The 20655-nt window shown below is 44.5% G+C and overlaps 2 protein-coding genes across 5 annotated transcripts in view; one reads left to right on the top strand and one right to left on the bottom strand.

The window, feature by feature from the left end:
- The window catches only part of EEF1AKMT1 (eukaryotic translation elongation factor 1 alpha lysine methyltransferase 1), a 40436-nt gene extending 29025 nt beyond the window's left edge, over window positions 1–11411 (top strand). For 3 of the 4 annotated variants that reach the window (XM_006771795.2, XM_006771796.2, XM_015569147.1), the window contains exons 3-5: window positions 2351–2433; window positions 7936–8216; window positions 10986–11411. In XM_006771795.2, coding sequence (XP_006771858.1) covers window positions 2351–2433; window positions 7936–8216; window positions 10986–11122 — 501 coding nt within the window. In that variant the 3' untranslated portion in view covers window positions 11123–11411. Of the gene's footprint in view, window positions 1–2350; window positions 2434–7935; window positions 8217–9151; window positions 9604–10985 lie in introns of those variants that run through there. The other variant, XM_015569148.1, reaches the window with a different exon arrangement.
- Window positions 11412–14005: 2594 nt separating this feature from the next.
- IL17D (interleukin 17D) lies at window positions 14006–15919 on the bottom strand (the record flags this gene model as incomplete). The annotated part of the gene is made up of 1 exon (XM_015569146.1): window positions 14006–15919. A coding segment is annotated over one exon (438 nt), but the record flags the coding sequence as incomplete, so codon positions are not given.
- Window positions 15920–20655: the final 4736 nt, after the last annotated feature.

Raw genomic sequence — 20655 nt, 5'->3', positions numbered from 1 at the left:
CCCCCCTGCTTGCCTGCCAAGTCACCCCTAACCACTCGCCTACCTGCCTGATTGCCCCTAACCACTCTGCCTGCCTGATCACCCCTAATTGCTTGCCTGCTTGCCTGATCACCCCTAACCACTCACCTGCCTGCCTGATCACCCCTAACCACTCACCTGCCTGCCTGATCACCCCTAACTGCCTCTGCCTGCCTCCCTGATCACCTCTAACACCTCTGCCTGCCTCTCTGATTGCCCCTAACCGCTTGCCTGCCTGCCTGATCGCTCCTAACTACTTGCCTGCCTGCCTGATTGCCCCTAACTACCTCTGCCTCACTCCTGCCACCACAGCTTTGTCCGGAAGGACGTCTGGAAGGTCGTTCAGCTGTCTAGTCTAATTAGCATATTATGCTTTTATTATTATAGATTAGGTACTCTGCTGGGATCTGGAGTTGTCAAGATGCATAGAATGATCCCTGACTACAGGCATTTATCATCTGATTGGAGAAGGAAACTGTTATGCAACATAACATAATGCAGGTTCTTAAAATAGAGTACAATGCCATGGAAGAGGAAAAGAATAAGGACATAATGATCGCAAGGTCAAGGGGGTCCTTCCAGGGCAAGAAACATTTCACTTAGGCCTTGTAGAATGAGGTGTGGGAAAGGAGGAAGCCATGGCATGTTCAGGATGAGGGAGCTGCCAAATCACTAAAAAAATTGTTTTTATTTTTGTTGCTTTGATTGGATGTTTTATGCTACCTTGCCTTGCGAATTGTTGATTCGATTTTCTGCTTCATCCAACCTACTGTTTAGTCCTTCTAGTGTAGTCTTAATTTTAGATATTGTAGTCTTCATTTCTGACTGGTTCTTTTTGTGGTTTCTATGTCACTTTTTATGCTTATTATCTCTTTGTTGAAGTTCTCACTACTGAGTTCATCCATTCTTCCTCTAAGTTCCTTGAACATCCTTATAACCATTGTCTTGAACTGTATGTCTGGTAGATTTCTTGCCTCTATTTCATTTAGTTCTTTTTCTAGATATTTCTCCTGTTCTTTCATTTGGGGCATGTTTCTTTGTCTCCCCATTTTATCTGCCTCTGTGTGGTGGGGTAGGAGTTCTGTGTATTAGGTAGAAATACTTTGTCTGCCAGTTTTGGTAGAGTGGCCTTATGTATTAGGTATCCTGGGGCCCAGTGGTGCAGTATCCTTGATCACCTGAGCTGGGTGCTCCACAGGTGTTCTTTGCCTGGGTTATGAGTCCTCCTGTTGTAGTTGAGTCTTGATTACTGTTGGCCCATCTGTGGGTGGTGTTGACCCTCAGGCTGTCTGACTGTGAGGATTGACCCCAACCACAGTATATGAGCTACTGTGCAGGGGACTGACCCTATGAAGCAGAATTTGTCCCAGTAGGGTCTGGTGCTTGCCGAGATCTTCCTTTGGATGTGCCTTTTATGGAACTAATCAGGTGGTGTTCCTTTGTGCTTTGAAGCCAGCTCCAGGGTGTGTTGGTTCTGGGGCCTCTTGGGAGAGACTCATGTGCAGGTCAATGTCAGATGCTGCCTGTGACCTCAGGTGTCTGTTTGGAGCTACAAAGCAATCCACAAGTGATGGCTACTTCTGTCTGGGACTGGATGCATGTGGTAGGAGCCGCCCTTTTTGTGTCTCTGACCTTCTTACCAGTCTTGATCTGGCTATTCTATAAATCCTTGGTTATAAGACTTCTCTTCAGCTAGTCTTCAGTTTGTTATTCAGGTTGATTGTTCTATAATTAATTGTAATTCCAGTGTGGTCCTATAAGGACTTGAGTATAACTCAGGGGTGGGCAAACTTTTTGACTCGAGGGCCACAATGGGTTCTTAAACTGGACCGGAGGGCCGGAACAAAAGCATGGATGGAGTGTTTGTGTGAACTAATATAAATTCAAAGTAAACATCATTACATAAAAGGGTACTGTCTTTTTTTTCAATAGTTTTATTAATTTCAAATGGGCCGTAGTTTCCCCATGGCTGGTATAACTTCTACCTACTCCCTGCCATCTTGGATCCCTGTTTGTCTATTAATTTAAAATCATCCAAAGGACTTGTATGCATGCATATAAGCATAACCAATGGACATAAGACACTGGGGGTAGGGGGTGAGGGCATGTGCCGGAGGGTAGGGAAGGCCGGGGGGAGGTCAATGGTGAAAAAAAGGAGTCATATGTACTACTATTTGTAATACTTTAAACAATAAAATAAAATTTTAAATAATTTCAAAAAAATTGGCTTTAAGAAGAAAAAGGGAAATATTAAATATATGCACAGGTTTAAATTAAAAGAACCAAATTTATGCTAATTCTAAAATGATCTGAACTCATTCCTCTGCTACAGCAATTGAGCCAGTTTTGGTACAGTCAGGAAACTGCTTTGCGCCTTGCTAAGGAAGTGACTGCGGCTGCTGGGGAAGGTGGAAGGTGAGATTCAAATTTTGTTTCTCTTTTGTTTAATCTAAATTAATATTTTCAATGTCCTTCCTCGATGAGAGATGGTTTGTAAGAAGTCTGACTCATAATCTGCAAAATTTGTAGTTCATGATTTATAGAATATGAGGAATAAGAACTGCTATAATAACAAGTTTAGGGGCACCCAGAAATGTATGCATTGTAGGATGTCTTATCTCTGTCCTGTATTTTAATATTTGCTAACCTGCTCCTTACTTTTATACCCTTACAGTTAGTTTAAGAGAAAAAAATCTTAATACTTGACTTTTTGAAATTTTAAGAATGTAGGTTTTTTTTTAACTTGGTTTTTATTTTTATCAAGACTTTACATGCATAGCCCTGGCCCAGTGGCTCATTTGGTTAGAGCATTGCCCCCATACACCTAAAGGTTGTGGGTTCCATTACCGGTCAGGGCACATACCTAGGTTGTGGGTTCAATCCCCTGTCAGGGCGCATACAGGAGCCAACCAATTTTTCTCTCACATTGATGTTTCTCTCTCTCTTGCTCTCTCTTTGCCTCTCTCTCTAAATCAATAAACATATCTTCGGGTGAGGATAAAAATCCACAGAACTTTACATGCATGTAATTTAACATCGAATGGTCCTAAAAAGCTGGTTCAGACTTTATCACTTCCACAGATGTGCATGCTTTCTGTCCATGCTCCCAATAGTATTGTTTCCAGATTTGGGCTATAACAGGGTTCATATTGTTCTTTACAGCTGAACCTTTTACTTTTTTCTTATTGTAAAATTATAAGTTTTCTATTTTTTTATGTGTTTCTATATCCATATCACCTACTAACCATCAAATTCTTCCCCAGTTATGCATATCTCCTATCTATAAATGCAAAAATATTTCAACTCCTTGAAAAATATTACCTCATGGCTTTATCAAGCTGGACTGGTTGATTTCTAGCTTTGTTACACTCCTTATCTTGGTATCTTTCTTCACCATCATGCTCATAGTCCTTTTTCCTCTCTTTTATTTTGGATTTCCAGTTTCCTGTACCCCAGTTCTCATTTTGCAGCCTTAATCTGGGTTAGGTCCATCCTTCAATAGCTTCCACAAAAAAGATATGTGGGAAGGAAATTTTTCAAACCTTTCCTTTCTGGCCCTACCTGGTTTGGTTCAATGGATAGAGCATCAGCCTACGGACTGAGGGGTCCCGGGTTCGATTCCGGTCAAGGGCACATGCCTGGGTTGCGGGCTCCATCCCCAGTGGCGGGTGTGCAGGAGACAGCCAATCAATGATTCTCATCATTGATGTTTCTATCTCTCCTCCCTTCCTCTATGAAATGAATTAAAAAATATTTTTAAAAACACCCTTTCATTTCAGATAATGCCTTTATTCCACTCTTACTCTCAATTGTAATAGTTTTGCTGGGTATGTAATTCCAGGTTTTGAGGACATTGCTTCTTGGCCTCCAAGTATCCATAGGTGCTGTTGAAAAATCCCATGCTGTTCTGAGTTCTTGCAGGAAACCCATTTTTTCCTTGCTCAATGCAAACTTGGTTTTTTTTCTTAATTCCTAATATTTGATGTGTCCTGGTGTAGAGTGTTCCCCTCTCGTGCTGGGTGGGGAGCTCTTTCAATCTCATTTCCTTCAGTTTGGGAAAACTGTCTTAAGCCTATTTCCTCCCCCACTGTTTTTTCTCTTCCTCTTTCTAGAACTCCTGTTATTTGAATGTTGGACCTAATCTACTTTCCTTACTGTCTTCTTTTCCACCTATTGTCTTTTTTACCTTACTTTCTGGGAATATTCCTCAACTTTATTTTCTAAATTTTCTGCTGAGTTTACCATTTCTGTTGTCATATACATATTCATTTACAGCACTCTTTTGTGGTCTCTGAATATATATTTATTTATTTTAAATTTTGTTGATTGATTTTTAGAAAGAGAGGAAGGAGGAGAGGGAAACATCTATTTATTGTTCCACTTATTATTGCATTCATTGGTTGTGCTGAATATTCATTATTTTATCTTGTTTATCCTTCTGAGGATATTAATTACAAGATTTTTTTTAATATATTTTATTGATTTTTTACAGAGAGGAAGGGAGAGAGATAGAGAGTTAGAAACATCGATGAGAGAGAAACATCGATCAGCTGCCTCCTGCACATCTCCTACTGGGGATGTGCCCGCAACCCAGGTACATGCCCTTGACCGGAATCGAACCCGGGACCTCTCAGTCCGCAGGCCGACGCTCTATCCACTGAGCCAAACCGGTTTCGGCTACAAGATTTTTTAAAAAGTTTTCTTCTCCCCACTTAATCTGCTTACTACAACGTGCCTTTTCTGTTCATTTATTTTGGTCTCTAATATTAAATGTTTTCCTTGAATGTCCATTGACCTTCACCGACCACTCAGATTATGTCGGAAAGCTGTGACATGTGGCAGATCTTTCTTGCTTAATCTCTGCAGTTGGATGACCTGGGCGAGCTATTCCTAGGGAATTCCAGTGTCACTCTGAGTCTTTTCCTCTGGGCTGAAGAGTCTTGTAATTCTTCCCTGGAAGTTATGTGTGCTGTGACATCATCTGGGGGACCACATTACTGAGAGGGCTGAAGGTCCTAGCATCCAGTGGGTTTAACTTAATCCTTGTCATTGCCACACCATACCACATTACCAGTTGTGCTGGCACTCCCTGTTTGTCCCCCAACCAGAGACCATCCCTCCAGGTTTCTAGCTCCTGGGAGAAGGGGGAGAGTCTTGGGAATTACTGTCTGCCTACATGAACCTTCAGCCACTTCTTGAGTTACTGGTCTGCAGATCCTGAGCCTTGGGTGCGGTGATGGGGATAAGGTTGCTCCCCAGCTTTCCTGGCTGCCAGTTCAGGATTTGGTGTTTGGGTCTGCCAAGCCAGATACCACTCTCCACTGTTTTCCAGCTTTCTATGTGTGTTTCTTTTGTCTCTTCTCACATTCTCTTTCTCTTCTTGGCTTCAACAACAAAACAGAATCTTACTTGTGGTATATTGAGTGGACTTCATGAGGGTGCAAATCTACATTCCCATCCACCATCTTTAACTAGAAGTCTCAAGTTTCTCTTTTTTTTTCTGTTTTCTTTTTAAATTATATGTAGTTGTTTATTAGGTTTTTCTTAATGACAGTGTCTTTTATACATTTTTTTTCTTTTTTCCATTAATATGAGGGCTTCGGATGCAACTTTTAATTTTTTCTGACAGGCATCTTCAGGAGCTGTGTCGTAATCTTTTTTAAAAAATAAATTTTTATTGATTTCAGAGAGGAAGGGAGAGAGAGAGATAGTCAAGCCCACAACCCAGGCATGTGCCCTTGACTGGAACCTGGGGCCCTTCAGTCCACAGGCGCGCACTCTATCCACTGAGCCAAGCCAGCTAGGGCAATAATCTTAAAGATGAGTAAAAGTGGGAGCATTTATTGAGTAATTGCTGCCTGTCCTGTCCTCTGTGTCAGCAGTTTATGAGGGTCACCTTGTTTAGTCCTCACCCCCGTGAGGTAGTCACCAGTATATTCTCTATTCTAAAGACAGAGCTGAGGCTCAAGAGGTTCAGCCACTTGCACAAGGGAACTCAGGAGTGAGTTGCCCTAAGACCCCACCATGACAACCCCATTGTCCCCCTGGGTTCACCACACTCTGCTCCCTCCTTCTTGCATCTGAGACACTTTTCTGCTGCCTTGTACATCCTTCAGAATATTTTAGAGAAATTCTGCTTGGCAAGAAGCCCAGATTTAGTTGGTCTGAAACCACCTTTATTTCACCCTCTTTCTTGGGTGATAGTTCATTGTGCATCTGATTGCTGCTTGTTATCCCAGCACAGTGAAGACATCCTGGCCCTCTACCTTCACTCTCCCTCCTTCCCCCCAAACTCTGGCAGCATCCTGGGCTGAAGCTCTGATTGCCCCTGTCACCCAGATGGACATGCACATTTTCCAGACGCATATGTGCCATCATCAGGCTGTTACATACTTCAAGTGTTTTTGGACCAAGCAGCCTAGCTAGCTAGCTTGGGTGCCTAATGTGCACGTGTACAGAAATGACACTCACAGGTTTAAGGCTGAGTTTAATATTTAAAAGTACTGTTTTGAATGATAATATATATGCATGATAAATATCTAAAAGTTCTAAAGGGGATTGAGAAAATGTTATCCTCCTTCCTCATTATCTCCAGGCCCCCAGTTCTCCTCCTGTGAGGCAGCCATGGTCTCTGGCTCTTGTGCCTCTGAGCATATTTTCTCAAACTCATGCAGATCTCTTTTGCCCCTTGTGTTCCTGGAGTGTCTTGGGGGTGTGATGTTACATAACATTCTATTGTAACAGATGGACCACAATCAACTCAATAGTTCAGTATTTATTTCTAGCTTCTTTCGCAGTTGGTTTTAAAAGTTAACTATTGGGCCCTGTCCGGTGGGCTCAGTGGTTAGATTTTCTGCCCACGCACCAAAGAGTCTCGGGTTCCTCGGGTTCGATTCCTGGTCAAGGGCATGTACCTGGGTAGTAAGTTCAATCCTCGGCTGGGGCAAGGCACTCAATCGATGTCTTTCTCCCATCTCTCTCTCTCTCTCTCTCTCTCTCTCTCTCTCTCTCTCTCTCATCTCTCTCTTTTTCTCTGTCTCCTCTTCATTCCCTCTCTTTCCACTCTCTCTAAACATCAATGGAAAAATATCCCTGAGTGAAGATTAACAAAAAGAGTTAACTATTGGGACAGTGCTTACCTGTTCATAAACTGTAGGCTGCTGGTAATAATTTCCTTATACAGAAAAGCAGCAGAGCCTTAGCTGGTTTGGCTCAGTAGATAGAGCATCAGCCTGCAGACTGAAGGGTCCTGGGTTTGATTCTGGTCAAGGGCACATGTCTGGGTTGCAGGCTCGATCCCCAGTAGGGGGCATGCAGGAGGCAACTAATCAATGGTTCTCTCTCATCATTGATGTTTCTCTCTCTCTCTCTCTCTCTCTCTCTCTCTCCCTCTCTCTCTAACATCAATAAAAAAATATATATTTTTAAAAAGCTGCAGAAATTTAAAGTAGCTTTTCTGCACTGAGACTTCATTTTAATGTATTTTTTTGGAAAACTGGGTTGCTAAAGCAGTTATTTGGGGTTTTCCTCTCAAGATTATGAATATTACGAAGTAACTTCAAAATATTTAGTTTGAGATTAACAGTATTTGACATAAATGTTAAAGGAACATGAAATAGGTAAATTTAGACTTTGGGCTACCTAATTTTGCCTTTATATGGGCTGTTTTACATTTCTTACTATAAAGAGCACATGTATCACTTTCGTACCTTAACATTATGAGTTTCAGATTTTTAAATACCAGATTCCTTAAAAGTGAGGCATTTTGTTTTCTCTCACAATTTACTGCTGTCACGTTAGTTGCAGTGTTATTTCCTTTAGGGAGATGTGGCAGGACCGCTGGTACTTAGTGGAGTTGTCTAACGTTGGAAGCTGTCTACCGGAGCTCTTTGCGCACATATTCACTTTGTTTTCCAGGGTGGCCTGTGTGAGCACCCCTAGTGTTTACCAGAAACTGAGAGAGCTGCACAGAGAAGACTTGGCTGTATACCTCTTTGAGTATGACAGAAGATTCTCCATTTATGGAGAGGAGTTTATCTTCTATGATTACAATAATCCACTGGACTTCCCTGTAAATATTGCCCATCATAGTTTTGACATTGTCATAGCGGATCCCCCCTATCTTTCTGAGGAATGTCTCAGGAAAACCTCAGAAACCATCAAGTACCTGACTCAGGGCAAGATTCTGCTGTGCACAGGTAAGTGCTGGCCTGCCATCTCATAAAGGTTGATAATGGTGGATTTTCAAGCCTCAGGTGTGAAGAGTTGAAATATCTTAGAACTCAGATCCTGAATCTACCACTTGTTGTGTGACCATAAACAGGCTTTGTAAGCTGTGCCCCTGTTTCCTCGTCTGTAAATATGGGGCTGATAATGCTGCCTGACTTCCAGTGTTGGAAGACTGAGTGCCTGACCCACATTGGGTGGGATTGCATGTGGTGAATATTCATCATGGTCATCATCAGCAGTTAAAAGTAGCCTCTGCACTTGATGTCAAATCTGTGGAGTTAACGTGGATTGCCTGAGGTTACAAGTTAGGCATTGGATCAGGTTTGTTATAGCAGAACAGTGTTCTTTCTGGGGAGATTGAGATACACTATTTTCTTAAGATGGAGGTACTGAAATCTGACACAGAACTAAAACTATAACTACCTCTATGGTCTGGGCAGCCTGGTGTCCAGGCCCTGAGTGTAGTCCCCTGCTCCTATACCCAGCCTGTGGCCGTGCTCTGCCTGGAGCACCCCGGGCTGAGCAGTGGAGCTGTTCTTCTGGTTGTCGAGTTGTAGACTTAGTCAAAAACACAAGTCTTGTTCACACAACTAGTATTTATTTATTAATTCATAGCGTGACTAGCCCTTTGTGCCAGCTGACAGGCAGATTGCCTGACCTCATGGAGCATACATTTGGTTTTAGGGGACAGATTAAAAAATGTATTACAACAGAAGAAATGAATTCCTAATTTTGATAAGTATATGAAAAAATCAGAGAAAGACAGGCTGGCATAGAGTCAGGGGGCTGTACTTCAGATCCTCGAGTTCTCTGGGCTGAGCTGCATTGCAGCAGTGGCCTCAAAGGGAGTCTGATGAGAGGGCCCCATTCAGGTGCTGGTGAGAGTTGGAATTTTCTTTTATAGTGTCCAGCCCCAAAGGAACAAGATCCAATTTGTCTAAACAAGTTCACTTCACCTTTGAACCAAAAAAGATTTATGGGGGTGAGTGGACATAGCTCTGGACGAGGTTGAAGAGAAAACTAAAAGAATGTGCTGTGCTCTGTATGTGGGAAGTGAGAAAGGGGAAAATCCAGGATGAGTCCTGGGATCCTACCTATGCAGCACTTGCTACCATAGGTGTCGAGGAACAGGTGCTTGGCAGCATCTGGGGTGATATCCACAGCGGTGGGCAGTGCAAGACAGGCAGTGGGGTGAGGAAGGGGGGCTGAGGGAGAAATAGTTTGGTCATCCAAAGGTTGATGTGAATACATTCCTATGGGTTTACAAGATTGGATGTTACTGAAAAGGGGATTCTTTGTTTTTAACATTGTTTAAAGTATTACAAATAGTAGTACATATGTCTCCTTTTTCCCCCATTGACCTCCCTTACCCCCCTGGCACATGCCATACCTCCCTCCCGCCCCCATCCCCAGTGTCTGTATCCATCGGTTATGCTTATATGCTTGCATAAAAATCCTTCCATTGATCTCTTACACCAGCCCCCAACCCTCCCCTGCCTTCCCACTATAGTTTGACAGTCTGTTAGATGCTTCTTTGTCTCTGTATCTATTTTTGTTCATCAGTTTATGATGTTCCACAAATGAGTGATATTTATCTTTCTCTGACTGGCTTATTTCGCTTAGCATAATGCTCTCCATGTCCATCCATGTTGTTGCAAATGGTAAGAGTTCCTTCTTTTTTACAGCTGGGTAGTATTCCATTGTGTAGATGTACCACAGTTTTTAATCAATCATCTGCTATGAATTGTGCTGCTATTAACATAGAGGTGCATATATCCTTTCTGGTGAAAAATTAAAGCATAACCTTGACCCTTTTCTCACAAAATAACCCCTCTGAACTCAATTTTCCTTCTTTTTAATCCTTACCTGAGAATATGTTTTTATTGATTTTAGAGAAAGAGAAGAGAGAGAGAAACATCAATATGAGAAACATTGATTGATTGCCTCCCGTATGCATCTAACTAGGGATCAAATTCACGACCTAGGTATGTGCTTGACCAGGAATTAAATAGTCTGCATTCCCACCAGTAGTGCAAGAGGGTTCTGAAAAGGGGATTCTTGATCAAAGTGGAAAACCAGGTTTTTTTCTTTCTTTTTAAAAGGCATTACAATATTTTATTTTGTATTATTTTTTAAAATCTTCATCCAAGGATGTTTTTATTGATTTTAGGGAGAGGGAGTGGGGGGGAGAGAGAGAAACATCAATATGAGAAACATTGATTGATTGCCTCCCGTATGCATCTAACTAGGGATCAAATTCACGACCTAGGTATGTGCTTGACCAGGAATTAAATCTGCAGTCTTTTGGTGTACAGGACAATGCTCCAACCAACTGAGCCACCCAGCTAGGGCAACACCAGTTTTTTTTTTAATTTATTTACTAAATTTATTGGAGTGACATTGGGGAAACCTGCACCTGAAACAGATAGGTTTCAGGTGCAGGTTTCCATGTTACAAAACCAACAGTTTTTAATACTTATTCTTGCTTTCCTTAAATTACTTAGTAGGATATAATCTATTTCCAAGACACTTGAAGTGTCTTAGTTTTGTAGAGACAGGAAAACTATTAAATAAGAAAGAAAAGGAAGAAAGTAAATTTCAAAAATGTTGGAAAAGTAAAGAGGAATATGAAGAACTGACCTCCACCCTCATTTGCTGAGTGGTATTGTCACGTTGTGCCAGGGCCCAGGGTGCATGGCTATATTCATCTTCTGGTTCATCTGGTCTGTTCTCTTCAGGTGCTGTCATGGAGGAAGAGGCAACAAAACTTCTTGGTGTGAAGATGTGCAAATTTATTCCAAAGCACACCCGGACCTTGGCAAATGAGTTTCGCTGTTACGTGAATTATGACTCTCAGCTAGACCATGCTGTGTAAATGTAGACCGTGTATAATGCAGGACAGGACCCTGTGTGGCATTCCCCTCTTTATTTTCTTAGCAGGTTATGAAGCTGTGCACTCGGTCATCTCACTTTTGGATAATTTAAAATTGACTTAAAAGATCACTCAGTATTGTCCTTGGCTGGCTTTTCTCAGTGGTTACAATGTTGGCCTGTGGTCTTGGGTTTGGTTTCCAGTCCAGGATGCGTACCTGGGTTGCAGGTTCGATTTTTTTCTCTGTCCCCCTCCTCTCTCCCTTCTACTCTCTAAAAGCAATATAAAAAATGTCCTCAGGTAAGGATTAAAAACTAATAAAAAAAGATAATCAGTATTTTTGAGACATTTATATTTTTATCATTGTAATGTATTTTTATCATTGTAATGTATTTTTATCATTAACCTGAGATGTTAAATGTTCAGTAAATGTTCTTTTAAAAAATAACCCCTACAATAATATTTCCTTAAGGTTGCTAAAAATTAACTAAGGAGGTAACACATACTATAACAAATCATGTGTAGAAATGTAATGTGTAATTTAGGAATGGTGGGCAAGTAGCAGTATAGAAATAACAATTTTAGTTGGTCTATAAATCTAGCCTTTAAGATGAGGGAAACCTTTTCTCCATGGGGGTAGAGGAAGGAAGAGGCAAAGCTTTACTCATATAAAAATGTATTTTAATAAGCAGCCAATATGTCTTTTTTGCTTTGGACCCTTTGAGATTCAAGTTTTGTGTTTTTTAAAATTGACTTTATAGACAGAGGGCAAGGGAGAGAGAGAGAGAGGAAAAAAGCACACATCAGTTTGTTGTTCCATTTATTTATGCATTTGTTGGTTGTTTCTTGTATGTGCCCTGACCAGGAATCGAATCCGCAACCTTGGCCTATGGGGATGAGGCTCTAACCAACTGAGATACCTGGCCAGGGCTTGTGATTCCATTTTAACAAGCCCGTATTTGTTTGTGATTGGTGTCCGGATTTCAAGAATGACTTGTAGCTGTAGCCTGGCAACCTGAAAAGCTTGACGTAAGCCTGGACGTGTTCCTGTCTGTCTGTCTCCCTCTAGGCAGGTGGAGTGCGCATGGCCACCAGCTGTTGAATGGCAAGGAAGGCTGGGCGATGCTCTCAAGTCTGTCTGTAAGCAGGGGGTTCTCAGGAGGTGACCTCATCTCTGACATTTTTACCATAGAACTGCAAAAACTAAAGAGGATGTTTAATAGACATCTTTGTAAGTCCTTAATTCAAAGGTTTGCATTTACACCAAGACAACCATAATGTGAGTAGAAAGGGGAGGGATAGTAATTGCAGTTTTGCTAGCAATTCAGAGTTTTCCATGTTGTTACTCAGCTGTGTGCAAGAGCAGATGACATGTGTGGTGAAGTGAAACCCCATTTCAAATGAGAATCCCATGCTGGTTCCTGTCCTTTCCTTTCTGCAGTCTGAGCCTGAACCAGTTACGAAAACTGACCTCTTGTCCCTTCTGCCTTAATAGAAGAAATGCAGTCCTACCGGAAGTCTGGGTCATTGGCCTCTGAACGTGGAACAGCTGGCAGGAGCCAGTGTCTTCTGCGGGCTCTTCCCAGATTATTCCATTTTTACAAAATAAGCACACAACAGAAATATTGTCTGTTGGAAAAAATCTTCAATGACCAGTAAGGTACCTCCATTCCGAGCATTGCCATGAAACACTCAAAATAGAATTACTTGAAGGAAAAGTAGGCATGGTGGCACTTTTTAAGAGGAGGGAAAGAAGCTATGAAATTTACAGTCCAATGCTGCTAGAATTTATTGTACTTGCCCATATCAACAAGATGCAACTATGTTAACGATGTTATCAGGATCAGGAGGAAAAGATGTCCTTGAACTTTGGTGGCATAATTCTCTAGCCAGTATATTTCCCTAGTTGTCATTAAAACACAATACTAACCCCTTCCCTTCCAAAATAAAAACTTTAATTTTAACAAGAGAACAAAATTCTGTTCAATAAACTATTCATTGAAGCAGTATCTCCCCACAATGGGTCACAGCCCTCTGATTTCAATATATTCTCTCTAATTGCTGCTATCTAGGGATAGATTTCGTTTTTATCTCAATTTTTATTTATTGATTTTCAAGAGAGATTGGAAGGCAGGAAGGGAGAGAAACATGGATTTGTTGTCCCACTCATTTATGCATTCATTCATTGATTGATTCTGTATGTGCCCTGACCAGTGATCGAACCTACAACCTTGGGTATATTGTGACGATGTGCTAATCAACTGACCTACCTGGCCAGGGCATGGATAGATTTCATTTTAAACTTACCTTTTATACTTAAAAACAAACAGGCACTTGGAAGTAATAGAAACACTTCAAATAAGAGCTGGATACTACTTATTCTCAATGTAACTCATGAGTCACTGGGACAGTGTGTTTTCGCTCCCTACTGTGTGTGGGCAAGACTGCTAGGTGCTTCACAATGGTGATCAGCCATCACAATACCTGTTAGGTGGATGGCACCACCTCATTTTATAGATGAGCAAACTAGCTCTGATTCTTGGGCAATATGTGAGGTGAGCAGAGGCCTGAGCATGCCCAGCGTGCTGACAGCCAATTCAGTGCAGAGTTGGTGTGGTTCACAGCTGGCTCCAGGAGCTCAGCACCTGGAACAGGGCAAGTGCTCAATAAATAGTTAAGTGGATGAATGTGCCATTCAGAGAAAAAGTACAAAAGTTGCCTTTATAGATCTTAGAATGGAAAGCCAGTTTCTTCCTAATATTAGGACAATGCTCTAACCCAGTGGTTGCCAACCTTTCGGACCACATGGACCACCAGTGGTCCGTGGACCACCGTTTGGCGACCGCTGCTCTAACCAACTGAGGTACCTGGCCAGGGCAGGGATTTTTGTTGCTGAACTAGCAACAAAAGGTTGCTCTGAACCTTCCGTTTCTGGACAACATACTCTAGAGATACCTCCACTAGGGCTACCTTTATAAAAATAATCCCAAACTATATAGAACTATCCTCGGCTACTTGGAAAATCCCGATTCTGTTCAGCAAGGTATTTTCATGCACAACTTCTGTCACCAGATAGTAAAAGTTGGAAGTCCTCTCAGTGAACCTTGCGTCCAATTCAAATAAAGACTGATGGTGACCCAGGCAGCCAAAACTGTGTACTTCAACTGTGTACTTCTATGGCAGCTGAAACTTGGGAGTGAAACACATGAAGAAAGGACACTTCTCGGCTTGGCTGGGGTGTCACAGGAGAGCAAAGAGACTGACTTTATGTTACTACTTGATTTAATCTTAAACTTCCACCATAAAGTTAAGACAAAGACTTTAATAAACATATTGTTTCCTCTAAAACTCAGTTGAGCCCATGAGAAAGAAATACAAGCAATATACCCTCACCAGCAACTGTTTTAAAGATTTAAAAAGTACCTCTTCGTTTTACAAATCATTATGTTCATGGACAGACTTCCAGGCTAAAGAAGTAAGGATTTAGCTCACAATGCAACATATAGAAAAAGAGGCTCAATACTGCTTTCTTGAAATTGTAAGTTAACTCATTTCCCCCTCATATGTGACTAGTACCAGAAGCCCTTCAAACAGCCAAGTTAAGTTCTTGAGAGTTGGCAAGGATGTCACGTTCCCCCTGTCACCTTTATCTCATTACCTCTTACCTACAAATTGGTCCACTGACTTTGAAAAGTGAAGGGGAAAAAAAAAGATTTTAAATCAGTAAACCTGCAGCCATTGATGTGCTAGTAAATAAACCGAAGTTTAGGATTTCTGGGAGGGCTCTGGGGTACCCTGAGCCTATTACACTTCCCTTTTATCCCTGTAGCAGCTCCTGGAGACTGACAGCTGGGCATGTCGGGTTCAACCCTGTCCATCTGGTTGTGCCAGCAATGAGGACAGGCTGGCTGCAGAGACTTGGGACACAACACCCGGTAAGGTTTATCTGAGGATTCCAACTGTGCTTCTACAAGCTAGCAGAAGGGAAAACATGGTCTATAAAACAAGAAAAAATTTTAATACTCAAAATCACTAATATAAAAATAGTTTCTGCCCTTATTGAAAATAAGTAGCTCTATGTGCTCATAAAAAGATAGTTTAAAACGCGTCTATCACCTACGTGTGGAGGCTGTGGCCTGCTTGTCCTAGCAGCGGTGCCACCTGATACACTGACGCTGTGCGGTGGGGTGGGGTCAGCAGCCTCAGGGGCGGTGGTGGCCCGCCCTGTCCCAGAGGCTGGTCCCTACACTAAGCCAACTCCTTTCAGTCCCATCAGCTGGGCGCTGACTCCGCCTAGAATAGAAGAAGCCCTGACAACGGAGAGGTTCCCAGGCGGGGCCCAGGCAGAAATACCTGCCCAGGTCACTGTCCTCCTGAACGGAAAGGCCTGCGTAGGTCCCTGTCCCACTCCTCGTGACCGGGGTCCTGGTTCCGCTCTTTTCCGCCGCGGTCCGTTCCGGTGGCAGCTGGCGCGTCGTGGTCGGGCGCGGGGACGCAGGTGCAGCCCACGGGCACCGCCACGTACTCCTCCGCGTAGACAGAGCGGCCCCCCGCACAGCCCGCAGTGCGGCGCAGCACGACCGTGGGCAGCAGCACAGGTGCACTGCGGAGGCTGAGGTCCTCCTCCCCGCGCGGCCCGGTCAGGCAGCCTCGGCACAGGCAGTAGGCCTCCGGCAGGAGCCGAGGATAGCGGGTGGGGTCGTAGGACAGCCTGCGTAGAGAGGCGGGATCAGTGCAAGCTTGTGCAGTGCCTTTGGGATCAGTGCCAGTTTCTGCATACCGGGTCAGAGTGCCCCGGGTTCAGTGAACAGCTCCAGTTACTGCGCATGGGTTCAGCCGGCAGGGCCTTAGTGCAAACTCAGGTGGAGGGAACGCCACCTGTTGAGCGAGCTGCTTACAGGGTCCTAGGAAGTGCTGAGGTTATCACTCACACGAAGCAGGTAGGCTGGCTGGACACTTGACCCCAGGTAGTGTCCATGCGAGACTCAGATCTACAGATCCCAAAGACAGGCTTTACAGCTGGCCTCGGGCCATTGCCTAAAATCAGGCTCTTAACTAGTGCCCTTAGAAAAATAACCTCTACACTGTGCACATGCACCAACAGGTGACACACACAGCCACTGAGTGTCATCAGACACCCTCCCTGTGCCAGGACCCCAACTCCAGCTCTAAGGGGCCACCCCTGAGCAGAACTGTGTCTGCTCCATCCCACCAGGCTCTGCAGCCTCAGAAAAGGCCACACTGCCAGGGCACTGCCCGCACAGGTCCCCAGGACAGGGGACTCTGCATGGGGCTAGCTGACCTGGGCACTAGACCATGTAGACACTGGTCACCTGGCCACTGAAACAGCCACGAGCAAAGACACCTGTCCAGAAGGCCACACGTGAGCCCTATGTCCATCTGTCAGGGTCCATGTACCCTCCTCTATGAAGAGGCTGAAGTGACATCAGGAAATGTCAGGCCTGGCCAGTCTGGGACATTGGAAAAGTGCGGGAAGGTTTAAACTTAGTCATCTTCATCCTGATCCAGGCCTTCCTACTTTCAGGTCAGATTCAAAGGACCAAGTGTCAAACACCTGCAAACAGCCTGCTCCCACACTGCAGAGGGTCTGGTGCTCCCTGGGGGAACAAGAGAAACCCCAAGCCCCTCTCTACCCTCTACCTCTTCCTCCCCAAAGCAAGGAAGCCATTAATGGGGACCTAGGACTCCTCCAGAGTTTCTCTTTTCAGAGGGTGGGATTACCCCCCTTTCTCTAAGGATTGCCATGACTCCAAATTCTCATTTCCATTAGCCTGCCCATTTAAAACTTGTGTGATTGTCTTATGAATGGTTTTCTTTCTTCTGGAGCTGAGTGCTGGGGACCCTAAAATCTCAGAATCAGAGTTATGACTTCCCCAACCACTCAAGCAACACCCCATTTGCAGACCTACCATGTGCCAGTCCAGGAAGGCCCCCAAAGTGCTGACCAATGGGAGCCTGAAATAAATGGAAAAAATGATAGATGCTTAAAAGTTTCTGAACCCTAGAACTTGAGGTGTGCATGGTTTCTCCTCCATTTCTTTTACTGCGTGCTCCTGGCAGCAGTGAGGCTGCAGTACCTTAGGCGTCCCAGGAATGGCCTGGCCAGGGCTCCTCTGACCCTTGCGCCTTGCATAGGACCTTCAAGTGACTGGTTCTGTGGACTAGTCCTCACTGTTAATGACTAAATGCATCAACCAGGTTGAGAGGTTTCCAGTTAAGATGTTGGGACTGTCTAGTAAAAGGAGGCAAGGGGGCAGGAGCAGCAGGGAGTGGGAGGGGTGGAGTGGGTGAGGGACAGCTGAGGCTGTTGCAGGAGGAGCAAAGTGGATGATGCTGCTGGGCCGGTGTTGGGGCCAGGGAGGGCGTGACAGGATTAAAGAACAGGACTAGAGACCATGCCACTGAGGCCCAAAGAGGATGGATGGCCCTGGACGGGTAAAGAGGGTACATGAGTCCTTCTGCTTGGATCAAACATCTTCAGACACTGATGACTAGGATGGCTGGGCAGAGAAGAGTCTAGAAATGGCATCTTCATGCAATGACAAGTTTACACGATGTCAACTATGTGCCATTTACAGAATGGGAGAGAGCTAAGATAGTTTTGCCTAAAGGGAGGTGCTGTGTGGGTGTCCATGTCTCAGAGGTGGTTAACACCTGGTGGGGGGGGGGTAACATTTGTGGAAGGAGAGGACTTGAGGGAGGGCAGGTTGCCCTGAAGAGAGGGTGGGTCATGGTTCAACTGGAGGACCTGCCACTAGAATATTCTAAAGCTGAGAGGCACATTTCCTGTTTGAGTCATCAGGGATTCCAAGACTCCCACTGGGGTGACCAGAAGGATGAAGGTAGTAATGGGGGAGCAAGGAGGCCTCAGGCACAGGCAACCCTGCTGGTGGGGTGCGCACAGGCGAGGTCTACTTATTTCCTTCTCATTGCTGCACTATGGGGAGAGAGGCAGACTCAACCATGAATACTAATACTTGTGTTATGTGCAAACATGAGTGCAGCGGGGGCTGCCTACAAAATGCAAGTGTCTCTGCCACCAAGACCCTTACATTTACAAATTCCACTCCTCACATTCTGACTCACACTCAAATTAGACTTCAAGCTTATCATTGCTGTTCCCTCGGTACTGCTGTCCAGGCTTTTGTAGTACAGTGAACTCTATCCTTATGAGGACTGACAAAGCTGTCCATCCCTACCTTTCCCACCTTCCCACCTCCTCTGCAATGCCTCATTCCTACCAACTGGGGTTCTGAGGCACAGGCTTCCTCGGACTCCCTCATGCTGGGGGTTCACATCAGGAAGAATCCAAAGTCTTCTGCTTTGCTTTCAGAGGCCTGCATGACGTGGTCCTTCCTGGTACCTTCCCCACACCTCTTCACCATCTTCCCTTCCGTGCAGCGCACCCCCAGGCACCCACAGTGGGATGTGCCCTGCATGGGCTGCAGCTCAGCTCCGCTCAGGGTGCTCTTTCCCAAAACCAATATCAACTCAGTGAAGACCCACTATAATTAAGGTCCAATTCAAGCCAATATCTTGTTTTCCAATTTCCTTAGTTGAATTTAATCTGCTCTTTCCCCATATTCTCATAACACCTTGGACCTCTCAGAGAAAGAGATGGTGAGCTGATGATGGTTTCCCATCCTTCATACCTGGAGGTTAATATAAGACCCTAATTGAACATTTGAATGAAAGGGAATTTCTAAAATCTCCAATCATTCTCAACATTTATTCTACAAGCATCTGCATGCCGATAACGTTTGGGGCAGTGGGGTGTCAATGAATCATCTCTCCAAGGACTCATTTGGGGGATAAATTTGCAAAGAAACACCTAGACAGCTGACCCTGCATGGCAGCCCGGGGAAGCTTCCTGGCAAATGTGGTTCTCGGGTGCATCTGTTCAGAGGAAGAAAGGAAAAAGGGCTGTTAGGGCAGAGGCCAAAGCTGAGAGTTGAGGGCCCAAGTTACAGTTAGAACTGCAAGGAAGGAAGGCAAGATAGGGCTGGGGTGACTGTGGAGACTAGACCAGTAAGAGTCTTGATTCATAGCAGGGAACTTGGGATTTAACTCTGAAGGTGATGAGAAGAGTGTTAGAGAGGGAAGTGTCCTTATCAGAGTATATTAGTGGATCCCTCAGACAATGGGATGGAAGATGATCTAGAGCTGAGAGAGGTACTGGTGGGAAGGTAGAGATTTTCAAATTATTAGCATATAGAGCAGGGTGGGGAACATACAGCCCGTGAAATCATTTGGTCTGGCCCTGCCAAGGCATTAGGGATGAATTAATGAAATGTTTGACCAAATAGTAGGACTAGAGGCCCAGTGCATGAAATTCGTGCACTGGGGAGTGTCCCTCAGCCCAGCCTACACCTCTCCAATCTGGGACATCCCTCTCACAATCCGGGACTACTGGCTCCTAACCACTCACCTGCCTACCTGCCTGATCACCCCTCACTGCTTCTGCTTGCCAGCCTGATCGTCCCCAACTGCCCTCCCCTGCAGGCCTGTTCACCCCCAACTGCCCTTCCCTGCTAGCCTAATCACCCACAACTGCCCTCCTCTGCCGGCCACCTTGTGGCAGCCATCTTGTGACGACGTGAGGGCATTGTGCAAGGCTGCAAGGGCCACCTAAGCTTTTATTAATATTGGTAATTTTTAAGTTGATAATTTTGTATGGACTGCAAATGATATCATAAATGTCCAAATGGCCCTTGGCAGAAAGAAGGTTCCCCACCCCTGATATAGAAGGTGGTTCAATGAAATTGTTCAGGGCGTTATGTGAAGACATATCAAGTAAAAGGCAGGAAAATCAACTTCTAAGGGACAACAAGTCTAATTGTGGAAACTGATAAAGACAGCAGTGGCCTCCCTGGAGCCAAGATGGGCAGAGGCTTGAGAAGAGGCTGGTCCAACTGGAATCTGATTTAGCCTATTTACTGTTAATATAGGTATGGAGAACACACTCAAAAGTACTATGAGGATATGACCAACAGCATATAGAATGTAGGAGACTCCGCAGACATTTCATTCCAAAGGGGAACAAAGAGGGAGGGGGCCTGCCTACTACAGAGCAGTCTCAAGCAGCCCTCAGTGACTGGATCAGGGGAGAGGCTATCCTCCAGTATCCTAGGAGCCAGAGCAATACTTTCCCCTCACAGGAGAACTGATAAAAACTCTAGGTTTCCAGCCAACCCCGTTGGTCTCCATACAAGGACCTATGTTCAGACAAGGCAGAGTAATATTTTGGGCCACTGGCTGAGGACTAGCTCAGGGACAGGGAAACACACCCACCATATTCTCTGAAAGCTAAACAGCACCTCCCCCACATAAAGCTCTTACAGAAACAGACCTTTGAGTTATTAAGACTGACAGCTGGCTAACAGACAAAGGCAGGCAGAGGTGGAGCCTGAGGAACCAGGGGAAGTGCGCTGATCCAGCCCTGGGCCCCATGCTGCTAACAAACCTACTTTAGAGGGCAAATTAGCCCCTCATGCTTGCAGCCAAGGCCTGTGGAG

Source organism: Myotis davidii, unplaced genomic scaffold (assembly GCF_000327345.1).
Source record: "Myotis davidii unplaced genomic scaffold, ASM32734v1 scaffold805, whole genome shotgun sequence".
Lineage (NCBI taxonomy): Eukaryota > Metazoa > Chordata > Mammalia > Chiroptera > Vespertilionidae > Myotis > Myotis davidii.
Note: the sequence above shows the minus strand (reverse complement) of the source record. Positions and strands in the feature narration are given on the sequence as shown.